This window comes from Mytilus galloprovincialis, chromosome 2 (assembly GCF_965363235.1).
Source record: "Mytilus galloprovincialis chromosome 2, xbMytGall1.hap1.1, whole genome shotgun sequence".
Lineage (NCBI taxonomy): Eukaryota > Metazoa > Mollusca > Bivalvia > Mytilida > Mytilidae > Mytilus > Mytilus galloprovincialis.
The window spans coordinates 25,487,020-25,500,682 of NC_134839.1; the positions used below are offsets into that span (position 1 = coordinate 25,487,020).

The following is a 13,663-nucleotide window of genomic DNA, read 5'->3' on the forward strand; positions in this document are numbered from 1 at the left end:
TGTCTATATCTATGTTTATGACACTTTTACTTAATAAGAAAGTATTTTTCTTATTTTTTGGTTAATTTTCGTCTGCAAGTTTGATTCTGTCAATGATGATAATAAAGAGTACTTCCGGTTAATTCATGGGGGTACGTGGCTGAGAAAAATCAGCAGAACTTTGGTGCTTATACCAAAATGCCACGCCAAGGAGAGTTAATGGATAGAGCAGAAGATGTAGCTGATCAGGTATTATTAAGAAAAGATGGTTTCCCATTTAGATCTTAATCTTTTTACATGAAAATGGGCAACCGGCTCAAAACACTTTCAGTTTCAGATGTTTCAAAGCATCCTCAGGCTCTTGGTTTTACATTAGTTTTGCTACCAGATGCATACATTTATTAGCAACAACTAAAAGTTTTATTTATATGAAAGAATATACAAAATATTAAATTAAGCTCTCTAATAATTTAGACAGGTTCTGGCATACATTTGTTGAATTGGGATAAATTGTGATGATAATGAGAATGTAGGACAGAAAGTCACAGGACAAAAAGTCACGGACAAAAAGTCACAGGACAAAAAGTCACAATTCATTTTTTCTGATTATTTTCTTTGAATAAAAAACGCTTATTTTTACAAAAATATTTTTGTATTTTTCTTGATGTATTGTATATTAACCAACTTTGTTAGCAAAATTTATCAATAAAATATCAAAGATGATCAAATAATTGTTAAGAAAACAAAATGTCAAAGTAGATTGGCACTCAAATGGCTTCATGGTGCCAAGAAATATGTCCTTTGCATGATTAAAATAAAATAAATCTTCATTTTTCAAGTAAAATGATAAATTCCATTAACTTTAATATGAATATGTATTAAAAAGTAAATATTTCAAGATATTTCTCTTATATATTCCAACAATTGTCAAAAAATTATTTGTGACTTTTTGTCCTGTGACTTTTTGTCCTGTGACTTTCTGTCCGTTTACCGATAATGATACCTTAAAATTTCAAACAATCAATACACTGAATTTTTCCATATGGTCTGAAATATTGTACACATAAAGGTAAAATCTTCAAAATTGTATGAATAAGTCGTGTTACAAAATGGCTATACTTTCACTGTATGGTCATGGGATCAACATACCGTATATCATATTGGAACTAATTATACCCATGCTAACAGAAGTGTAGAGAGGTTGTAAAATCTGTGTATGATTTACATAACATTTTAAGACAAGGCCAAAAATAAAATATTGTTTGTTTCCCCTCACACGACCGACCAGGCAAAATCACCGCGACCCGAAAAATTTTATTGGCCATTCTTGTCCACTATTTTTTTTTTTTTTTTTTTGCTATGTTGGTTATTGGTGATATCTTTCCGATGCTGTAGTCAACGATCGTTGGGTTTTGGTGATACCTTTCCGATGCTGTAGTCAACGAGCGTTTTAAATCAAGGTATTTTTGCATTGAAGCGTCTACATGATTCGGAATCAAGGAAAACAAACAAAATGCTTTCCACACGATTTGTTTGAGTGCAAGGGTGATCTTTTTTTGAAAATAAAAAAAATACTGAAGCATCTTTTAACCCGCTGAGTGCATCTTGATTTGCTTTGTGTCTAACCTCTGTTCCTGTTTAAAGGATAAAATCTTAAAGACTTGGAGTGAAAATGGTCTGACTCATGCTTTAAAATCTATCTACTTTGTCTTTGAACAGGTTGGGCACAAGTCGGGAAATGTGGGATACATGTATTCCCTGCTTTCAGGGAACGTCCCTGTTTTCTGGTGTGAAAAAAACCAGTTTAAATGGGATTTCATTTATGGCATGAAAATTACAAAAGGACACGTATTAACGTTATAACTGCATCAGTAGAATTCGTAAATACTTATAAGTATTTTAGGAAATACAAAACATGAATATAAAGTGAAGCCTTGTTTCTTCTAGAACTTGAAAAAACATACAAATCTTTGTTTAGGAATCAATTGACCAAGCTGCATGATCCAGGTGTAACTGAACATAACTGAATTATGTTCACTTCTATTGAAAATTTTTATTCATTGAATTTTAATTCCCAAGTGATTAACATACATGTATCTTTTTGTCATCTCATAATTGATGATCAAGGTATGAATTGGTGAACAAAGGAATTGTTTTGTTGTGAGTTATGCATCAAATTAGACTTGAAATAAGCTTGATTTTTTAACTAAAAAAAACACTTGCTATCATTAAGCATTGTTATCACAAGTAGAATGTGTGCTTTTGTAGATTTCATTACATTAAACATGTTAAATGAATAGGGAAAAAAAAGAAGGTCCCTATATACTGTTTTTTTTTTTACACCAGAAAACTGTGGTGTACACTGAATTAGAATACAGGGAAAACCCCACTTTTCTTGACTTGAGCCTTACCTGTTGAATTTTGTACTTTCAATATAGAAATTCATATCAAGGAATAAAATAAAATAATTTGCCTACCTACCTACCCATACCCTAACAACTTCAGTCGGGAGAGGGGAAACAAAGATATTTTTAATGTTGGCCCAATTCATGAAAACTATGATCTTGCTTTATCATAATGGGTCATAATTGAATAATAGAAAGATATACCTAAGCATATTACAACTACTTTTTATTGAACTGATGTATTTGGTCTTTTCCACCTTATTTGGTCTTTTCCACCTTATTTGGTCACAGCTAGTTTAAGATACCGTATACATGTAAGCATGATAAATATCCCAACATTTGCATTTAGTTTAACATTCATGACATACAGACATAGAAAAGTAAATTAAAGCCAGAAATTCAAACAGTTCTTTAAAAACAAAAATTATAGAGAAGAAAAAACACAGAACTTTTCAGTCTTGGTTAACTCTTAAGATCGACATTCCTAATGTCATATCTTGTACTTGGATTATGATTTATTTTTGTATGATGTTTACCAATGAATTAATACATGTATGATGCGACTGTTAGCTGCTTTCAGCACACAAAAATAGAAATAGAATATTTAATTTATATTTTTAGGTTTTAAGAAAAAGTAAACATATATTACCACATGTTGCAAGGTTTTGTTTAATCAGCACATTTCTTGAGGATGGGATAAGAATGTGGACACAATGGGGAGAACAAAGAGACTACATGGACTCAACATGGGGATGTGGCTACTTTTTAGCCACCCTGTTTGTATTGCTGAATTTGTTTGGCCAGTTAGGAGGATGTGTTATGGTACTTAGTCGACAGAAAGTTCCAATAGCGTGTGGAGTTTTATTGGGGATAATTTGCTTGCAGGTATAAACTTGTCGTTTTATTTATCATGTGTACATGTACATCATATTTATATTATATTGAAACTCTCAGAAAAACATACAAACATAGTATGAAATGTTACACTTTCTGCAATTGATAGTATTTTAGACAAAAGAAGTTGCAATATACATGTTAGGATGATTATTTTCTCTCAAAGTTCTGTTTACATGAAAAAAGTAAAATCACAAAAATACTGAACTTAGAGGAAAAAGAATTCGGAAAGTCCATAATCACATGGCAAAATCAAATAACTAAACTCATCAACAACAAATGGACAAGAACTGTCATATTCCTGACTTGTTACAGGCAGTTTGTTGCCTGGTTTAATTTCTTTTAACAATGTTTAAGATGCTGCTCATTTCAATATTTTAGTATTCATGGTATTTAGGATGAATCAATCCTTAGAATGTGTAATATAATTATATTGTGGCCATGAGAAATATTCAGTATCAATGTAAACTTAACCTGATTCAGAGATTGTTATAAAGAGTTAAAGAATTCCATAATGTTAAAAAAAGATAAGGTACAATGTATGATTGCCAATGAGACAACTATCCACAAAAGACTACAGAAATAAACAACTAAAGCTCATACCGTATAGTCACATGTATGTATATTATTGAACCACTGTCATGACTGTAGCATTCTACACTTTAATTCGGATTATATACTTTTTGTACATATGTCAAAATGTGTTCTTATTTTGGTTTTACCATTGGTGATCATAAAAAACTGAAATGATAAACCATATTTTACTTTGTGTAGGATTGCTGTCTCGTTGATGTATATATATACCACTCATTTATTTTTACTCATATAGATAGTAAAATTACATTGAAAATATAGACTCTTTAAGATGTTAAGTGCTTATAGTACATGTAGTATGCCTTTGTTAAAAATCTTGTATTCTCTTTTTTTCAGACAATAGCTTACAGTATATTATGGGATGTAAAATTTCTTCTAAGGTGAGTAAAAGGGGAATAATTCTGATGCATGTACACAATTGTATAACTAACACCATACTGTCTATGTCAGTCAAAGAAATGTACAATGTACATGTATGATTACGACTGAGGGAGATAACTCTACCTCCAAAATAATTAAAAGTCACTTGTTATAAATATAACACCTTAGGCTTAAATTAAAATATTGTTTGTATGCCCTTTACCGACCGACCCTGTCAATCATGTCAATTCGTTCCGCCTGAAAATCTTTTATTTGTATTTACCAGCAAGATTTTATTTTAGTTTTTCGTTCCTACCAAAAATCTTATATTTGTATTTCCCGCTCTAAACTTTTTTACCAGAATCCTCTGGTTTTATCTTTCCCGTATAAGGTCTAGTCCAGTTGCTATCATGTGAGCGTCAGCGTTTGACATGAACACTTGCATTTAGAGTTTCAAAGCATTTGTTTGACAATGTTTGAAATCGATGTTGATATACTTGAAGAGCAGGGTTCATTCAAACAAAGTTCGTCCAATACAAAGTTATCAATGTGTGTACAAAATATTTTGTAAACGGACACTGTATCCTATGTAGGGATGGCCTTTTGTGATCCATAGATCAGGATGATTAAGTTAACAATGCTTTCAACCAGCATTGATATATTATTTATATCTGACACAAACCAAAGGTCTGTAAAGTGGAGAAAATTGCCAAGTTTTTCCATACAGATCATTTATAAATGCGATGTAAAATACGTGACAATTGAGTTTCAAGTCTTGAAGCATTTTTATTGGAAACACAGGCACACACGAACATTTAAACACTTTAGGGACTTTTTCTACTAGTAATGTATGTCTGCTGGACATACTTTATCAGGACAAAGTTATCTCTTACAGAAAACCTTTAGGTCGAGGTAAGCGTACAAGGTACGTTGTACAGAATATTAGTGCAAGTTAAAACTTTGAAAAGCATGAAAAGTTCCAGGCATATAAACGTTGAAAATATACTGCACAGCCCTATATTTTGATATTTGAAAACAAAATAAAACATTGTAGTAGTTGATATGAAGTTGATATGAATTAACTTCACATTCTACATGATAATTTTTTTTTCAAACTTCCTTGGAATATTATATATACTAATCATCTAATAGTCTCAGAAACTTATTAGCATAATAACTTACACAAAAGCAATAAAAACAAAAATAACATCATGCAGATTTAGTATAGATCTATAAAATAAAATATTATACCTACCTGCCTACCCATGACAAACAAAAAATGTTCCGATCTAGGTTATTTTTTGGGAAAGAAAAATAAAATATTTAACCTACCCTGTTTCAAAACAAGGTCGATAAAGGGCAAACAAACAATATTTTAATTTAGGCCTTACTGCATACAAAATCCTGTAATCTTTCTTAAGCTGACTAGCAAGTACATGTCAACATGGTAAATAAATGAATCTATGTGCATGCTGTGCATGAATCAACATTACTCACATATATAACTTTGAAGCTTTTGATTTTATACATGCAATATACATGTATTTATATGACATGTATGAAATAAATGTGAATTAATGGAAAACTCAAATGTTACTATTAAAGGATTTAATAAGCAATGTCTTAAAAGGAAACAATGCTTGAAAAAAAATACATGTACATGATATAATGTTAAAAATATTTATTTTTTTTGTCTACATTTACATACTTTTGGAAGCACAATGGGGAGTTCATGTATCAAAATTTAGTTCTGAAATTGAAATGTTGAGCATACATACTACAAATGTACTACATACATATGTAGATATAGGAAGTTGTGGTATGAGTGCCAATAAGACAACTTTCCATCCAAGTAACTATTTATAAAAGTAACCCATTATAGGTCGAGGTGCTGCCTTCAACATGGAGCCTCACATATTGCATTAATTCATCATGTACATGTATACAAATAATCAAATATGCTGGATTAATGCAAATTCTCTAAAATCTGTCTTTAATTAAAGTAATAAAAAAAATGTATGTAACAGTATTTCCGGATCTGAAATTTGTGTATATTGTACATACATGTATGCATTATGCACAAATTTAAAAGATGATGTTATATTCTTATGATCATGGCTGGGCAATATTTTCAAATCAATACAGATGACAGTCTGCAATATTGTTAGTCACCAGTCTTGTGGCCCAGACTAGTAAATTTTTATTTGGACTAATTAGTTTTTGCAAAACTTTGTTTTAGCCAAGGCCAAATAAAATAGTATGTGTGGTTCCAGTAAGTTAGGGTAGGTAGGTCATTGTAGGTAGGGATTTTTTTTTTTTTTTTTTTTTTTACATTGAGTCTGACTTTAACAGTGCTTAATGAAAAATGACAATAAAATCTTCAGGGTAGGCTATTTTTAAGACGAAAAAGGAGGGAAGGTAGGGTTACTGTAACCACACATATATTTTTATTTGGCCTAATAAGGAAAATGTCAGAATACTGACTAGTAGTTTGAAAAAATTTTGGTGCAGACTGAGATGATATACAGTGAAAAATGTCAAAAATGAAACAGAAAATATTTTAATCCTATAATCCTATTGACATGATTGATCAATTGATATTTAATGTATTTCAGGAATCTGGCTTTAGTTGGTGGAGTTGTACTTCTTTTAGCTGAAGATAAAGCTGAAGGAAAGAGTCTGTTTGCAGGCCTACCCTCAATTGGAGAAAACAACCCAAAACAGTATATGCAGCTTAGCGGAAGAATTCTATTAGTTCTTATGTTTCTTACTTTGTTAAGATTAGATTTTGACTTTTTCCAAATTATTCAAAATTTGGTTGGCACAGCGCTTATAATATTGATAGCAGTAGGTTACAAAACAAAATTATCTGCCCTTGTATTGGTAGCTTGGTTAACATGTATTAATGTTTATTTCAATGCATGGTGGAATATTCCTTCGTACAAACCTATGAGAGACTTCCTGAAGTATGATTTCTTCCAGACACTGTCGGTTATTGGAGGACTACTTTTGGTGGTTGCATATGGTCCCGGTGGTGTTAGCATGGATGAACACAAAAAGAAGTGGTAGTTACCTATCATTACAATAGTGACTGACATTTAACATGTATATGTCTGGAAAGGGACTGTGTTCATTACACAGACTAATATGTGTATGTGTTTATTGTTATTGTTTACAAGTATATAGGACAGGTCTGAAGTCAAGAAAATAAAAGAAGTCCTCATTTTCATCTTTACTCAGAGAGAGAAAAAAATCTAAAATCCTGGCGAAGTAATGTAAATGTTGGTTTTTTTTTTTGTGAATTTAGAATTGGTGATAAAAATCCTATCTTAAATTGATATTCCAATTATTTCAATTTTAATTATTAAAACAAACAAATTTTCATTAAGATGAAGCATTAGTTGATTGTAAATTTTAACAAGCTTGAACATGTTGAAATACTTTTGGGTTTCAAACAATGAGAAATTGAGAATCAATATATATAATAAATTTGTAGCTTTTGTTCAGATTCTAAATGGGTACTTATTATTTTAAATCACTAAATTTACAAACCCAATGAACAATGATGAATCCCAAATCTTTTAACCACATGAAAAAGACAAAGAATCTTTTCAATGTCATGGAAATAGGTTCCATCTACTTACATACCGTTGTTGATCATATAATTGAACAATGCACAGATTTTTTTGCTTTTCTTTTCCTTTTACAGAATTATGGAAAATTTGGATCTGTATGTAATTGTGTTCACTGAAATTACAAAATTATTACGAGATTGAAAAGCTATCATTCACTTTTATCAAATACTTCATACATAATTGAAATGTAAGAGTGGAAATGTTTGTTAATTTGTAATTTCTGTTCAAGATAAATTTATAATGAAAATGTTACATATTTATAAAGTTGTCTCCCAAAGCTTGTCCAAAGACACTTGAACCATGATATTGAGTAGAGAAGGTAACTGTTATTTTTTAAGTCCAGCTTGTGATAGTGTTGTCTATATGGTAGTTTGTGAAAGACATGACAGATGTATATATGAATCATTTAAATGTTCAATTCTAAACCATCTACTCCAATCTTCCTGTCCTGTATTTTCAGTTTTACATACAATGTATATGTTAAACAGCAGTTATTATTGTTTTAAACCAAACATACAAATACACCTCAAAGAACATACTTATATGTTTGAAATTCTAGTTCAGTTTAAATACTTAACAGTTAAACAGATTTACCACACAATATTGTGTTGTGTATGGGATGATTGTTTAGGGACATTGTACACAGGTTTTTTAAAGAAAGGTAATCATTACAGTGGCGGATCCAGAAATTTTCATAAGTGGGGGCCCACTGACTGACCTAAGAGGGGCCCGCTCCAGTCAAGCTTCAGTGATTCCCTATATAAGCAACCAAATTTTTTCCCAAAAAAGGGGGGCCTGCCCCCCCCCCCCCCCCCTAAATCCGCCTCTTCATTAATAGTTTTAATTGTTTCCTATCCAATTGATGTTTATAGAACAGAGAGATTGTGATATGTAATCTATTACATTGTAGTGATAATGGATTATTATTCAAGTAAACTAGTCTTTTGTTTTTCAATGTATCCCATTTTTTTGTCTTGTTGAATACATTGTTAATTTGTCATGTTTTCAGAAAAATCTTGTACTGAAAGATTAAAAACAGCTGTTTTTAAATACTTCTTTGAAATAGCTTTCATAATTACATGTAGTTATTTCAAAATATGCAAACATTATATGTTTAAATTTCTTAATATCTTATGTTTTTCTATGTTTAAATGTAAGCAAAATGAAAGCACCTATTTATAGTTTTTGGTAATGGTTTATGTTTATAAAACCTAATTATTTTTTTATTTGTTGTAAAAGCAGCAAAATCAAAGAGAAGTATTTGAAAGACTGTCTCTAAAAAGGAAGAAATAAAGTTTTAAGGTATATGGGTTCAGTTTTAATGTTTAAAGGAAAAATAAATCAGCACAGAGAGTATCTGTATGTAAGGACATCTCAATTGTTTTGTGCTTTGTAATGTGTAGCATGTGTGGTTTAGGCAAAATATGGATCCTTTTTAAGCTATCTTTTGAAAGAAATGTATGCATTACCCATTTCATCTATTAATGGTAGCCAGGATGACATTGTATTTGAATAGTTGGCAAGCTAAGGTTGTTCTATACTTAAAGCATTATGTTTTATTTGCAATATGTTTATTTTCCGTAAAATATTTGATAATAATTTAACCTACCACATTGTTCAGTTGTATATACATGTATAATAACTGGCTTCAGTTTCAGTTTCAGACATTACCTCCCCATGATGTATTTATGACTGATCTTATGACTGTGGTTCATATTACTTAACAATCTGACATATTGCCACCATCATTTGTAAAAACATATTTTTTTCACCTTAATATCACTATAACATTCTATACTGTAATCCACTGCTCTTAGACCAAAGATTCAATATGTAAGACCGTCGTATAGATTGGTGCTTTATGTTTTGCGTATTATTTCATTGCCATTTTATTTGTTACTTATAAAAATCAGTGTACATTTTGTTTGTACCAATACCCCTTCCTATTTGTTATAGTGCATGTGTTGAAAGTGCTGTATAAATATTGCAAAAAATAAAGGTGATTGAATGTTGGGTGTTTATTTGTTTGTTTCTGAGTTTCCAATGGTGTAAAAGGCATTTTGTAAATTTCAAGTAGGTAATATTTCTTTTCCCTTACAATATTGAATGAAATTGGGGTATTTCTAATCCAATTAAAAATTGGTGATTTATAAATAATCTATGGAAATGCAGTTCCTCACAATTTTGGATAAAATTAATATTTAGAGTGTTGTGAATGTACATGAGATTTCACAATCTGTCAACAGCAATTTATTCACTAAATGTAGTAACTGCCAAAAATATAATCAATTAGTGTTCAAAGATTGGAAAAAAGGATATTTGTAATAGGGGATTTCAATTGTTATAATGTGTCACTTATCTCAGAGGACAGAACAAAAATAAGAATTCAATAAAGTATACCTCTGTTCGAAATTCATAAATCGATTGAGAAAAAAACAAATCCGGATTACAAACTAAAACTGAGGGAAACACATCGAACATAAGAGAACTACGACACAACAGAAACTTCAACAATTAATAGCAACTTGAGGATGATCACAACGGATTATTTTTTGAAAAAATAATGTGTTTGTCCATTACTGTTTTGCATTGTATACATTTTACTTTAATTATACTGAACATTTCTAAAGACTAAAATTTGAATTAAGTTAACTCAGATTATTCATCTGAAACAAAAGTGTCAGCATTTAGCCTCAAAGTATGATTTTAGTTGAATTTGACATCATTTATGATAGTTACAAAACATCCAGATTAGTGTTTCACATGAAAAACAAAAACCAAGAAAGAAGGATGGTTACATGTATCTCCCTTAAATTCCAAAGCTTAAATTAAACTATTCCTGAAACTGAAATTCTATAGAAATAATGGAGGTCATTATATAGTTCTCAAAAAATACCAGTTTTTGAACAATAAGTTAATACTTTTGATCACACAAAACCAAAAGTCCAAGCAAGGGAGAAGTAAACAATGCTGCTTCAAAAAAATGCTGACAGTAACTGAAAGCAAACCATAGGAAAATCGGCTGATATGAAATCATGCTTTCATACTGGAATGTTGCAGAAACAACAAAGGTTGAGCCTTGGAGTACATATTATATAGAAACATTAAAAAGTACATAAATACCTGATATTGTGCGATTCTAATTGTAATTTTATTCAGAATTTTTATGCACAACACGAAAATTGGTCAGCATACAAAGTTCCATCTACCCTGAAAATGTTGGAATAAAATAGTTACAAAGGTACCAGGTTTGTAATTTGATACGACAGACACGCGTGGCATCTACACAAGACTCATTAGTGACGCTCAGATGAAAATGGTCAGAAACCAAACAAGTATAATGTTGAAGAGCATTAAAGGGAAACTTCGCAAAAAAATCAAAAATTGATATTATGTCCATTCTGTATAAAAAGGCTCAAATTTATAGATATTAAAGTTTTATTCCGCTAGATAAGAGATCAACATCGATTTTAAAATTTGAGTATCAATTTTCTACGCTCCGCCATCTTGTCATCTTCTACGATTATAATCACGATATGTCTATAAAACACAAAGGACCAAAACTACAGTAACCGATGTAGTCGTAATTGCGTGTCGATATCTTGTCAATCGTACGATTGTTTTATCTGACTAACTATAAACTTGATACGGAAAATGTTCTTAGTTTTTTTTTAAATGACCATTATTATATATCTGTTATTTTTAAACTGTTAATATTGGAATTAGTTAAAGAGTCACAGTTCAAATAATAAATAAGTGTTCCGTGAAAATTGTTTTCAAAAATCTAATTCGTTCATAATTCTTTAAAGTAATAAACTTTATTCAAATAAATTCGGATCTTTCCTCATCTGATCACCAGCATGGCTAAAGGTATTACTCCCAAAGGTATTGTGAGGGGCGTGAGGACTCAGGTGACGCGTCCGGGTATTCAAGCGATTTCCTGTCGGGCTTGCAAGTTCATGCATCGTTTCACTTCTGTAGGTATTGATCAGTGTACACGGCAGACTTATAACTTTCCATTTTGAACTATCAGGTGTATAATACACATCTCTGTCTTGTGTGTCCGAAAGTGATATGATGCCAATAATTTAACTCGTACGCTTGTTTATAAATAACATTTCTGGTGTAAAGAATATTATTTATGAAAATATAAAAAATACCACAAAAAAAAAAAAGATTTGAAGAAATAAAAATCTATATACATATTTTTTCCGAGGGTTAATTTGGGAAAATGTAATTTGTCAATTATAGTAAAGGACAGACTGGTACATACCAAAAATATTGATTTAAAAAATGTACGCACTTGTCGATGTTGGCTTATACGCCTGGATAGAAAGTTACGGAACTATAGTGCAATTTAAAATATATACATGTATCAGACTATATTGTATACCAAAAGAAGAAGAAGAGAACCAGTTTGATTTAAATACAGGTCGATATATATCTTGCTTTGGTTCATCGAAGTGATGAACATAGTAAAATCCCAGTTTTATGTATCAATTAGATTGTTCTCGAATAAAGGAAGAAATTCGTCATCATCACAATTGTTCCGACATTCATGTAAAATATATGCAACTGGACGTACACTAATAATCCCAAAGGGGTGTGAGTATTTTCTAGGAAAACTATTGAGTATTAAAGTTTCAAATCAATTTCGGGATTTATTTTCTTTCTTGCCGTGATATGATAGCAATTTAAAGAATAAACTGCTTGTTCGCTTTAGCGGTATCAGAGACATGTATATATGTCTCTGGCGGTATTCTTGCCAGTTGAACAGCCTTATAAGTTACATTCAAAAATAGGGAAAGATGACATAAAATTCGCTGTCTTTTGTTTTTGAACATCGTTGGTCAAATAGATAGAGTATTATACGTTGTGAGACGAGGACTATTTCAACAAATACTATAAATACAAGTGGAAGTTTTCGTTTTTTGCAATTTGAGAGTAAATGATGTATCAAACGTTCAAGAATACGCATGTAAAATGTGTCACTGGATATAAAAAAAAATCAATCTCAAAACCTACTTCCGTATGGAACTTCCCCTTTCAGTGACCTGCAAATTTAACAGATGATACACTTTATAAGATTTGCATGTCCAACAACGACCCACTACTCTACATGTGTTACTGACAGCCTAAGATAGTAATTCTTCTGTTAGGTCAATTCTCTTTCGAACAATACCAGAAAACATGGAAAATAAGTTCTTTAAATTTTGACTCTGGAATTAACACCATTTTTTCGTGCGACAAACTTTATTTCTGGCGATGAGCAGACATGGACGGAAAACAATAAACAGATAGGTTTAATATTTGTTCATTCATTTAACATGTATAATATGAATACGATTGTACTTAAAAAAAAACTTATATAGTTAGTTTCAAGAACAACCGGGTTCAGACAAACTGTTATGAAATCGATGCTGTTACTTATGCATTCACCCAATTCAATATTACGATCAAAGAGAGTAAATTAGTGGCAACATAGACATTCCGTTAATAACGGCATAAGTATGCAGTTAGTACACGAACACCAATCTGTGTTTTAAAAACTAGCGATGGTTGCTAAGGATATCTTGATTTCGGGAACTTTCTGCAGCTTCCATTTTATGGAGCTCTTCTTCGGTATACCCTGGCTCTAGTGCGTACCCAATATGACCATACTCGTCAAAATCTGACTCTTTTGACTGACTGGAACCACTGTTATAGTACTATCATTCTCCGAACAAGATATTTTTATTTATGATTTTATGATAAATTTTTGGACCATATATAAACTGTTCTATAAAAACAAGCACG

At 31.0% G+C, this 13,663-nt stretch overlaps 1 protein-coding gene across 1 annotated transcript; it reads left to right on the forward strand.

Annotated features, from left to right (window-relative positions):
* Positions 1 to 77: 77 nt before the first annotated feature.
* Positions 78 to 7,448, forward strand: LOC143063229 (surfeit locus protein 4-like). Its single transcript, XM_076235236.1, has 4 exons — positions 78 to 228; positions 3,006 to 3,269; positions 4,209 to 4,252; positions 6,848 to 7,448. The coding sequence occupies exons 1-4, from the start codon at positions 178 to 180 to the stop codon at positions 7,299 to 7,301; spliced, it is 813 nt and encodes a 270-aa protein (XP_076091351.1). The 5' UTR covers positions 78 to 177; the 3' UTR covers positions 7,302 to 7,448.
* The last annotated feature ends 6,215 nt before the right edge of the window (positions 7,449 to 13,663 follow it).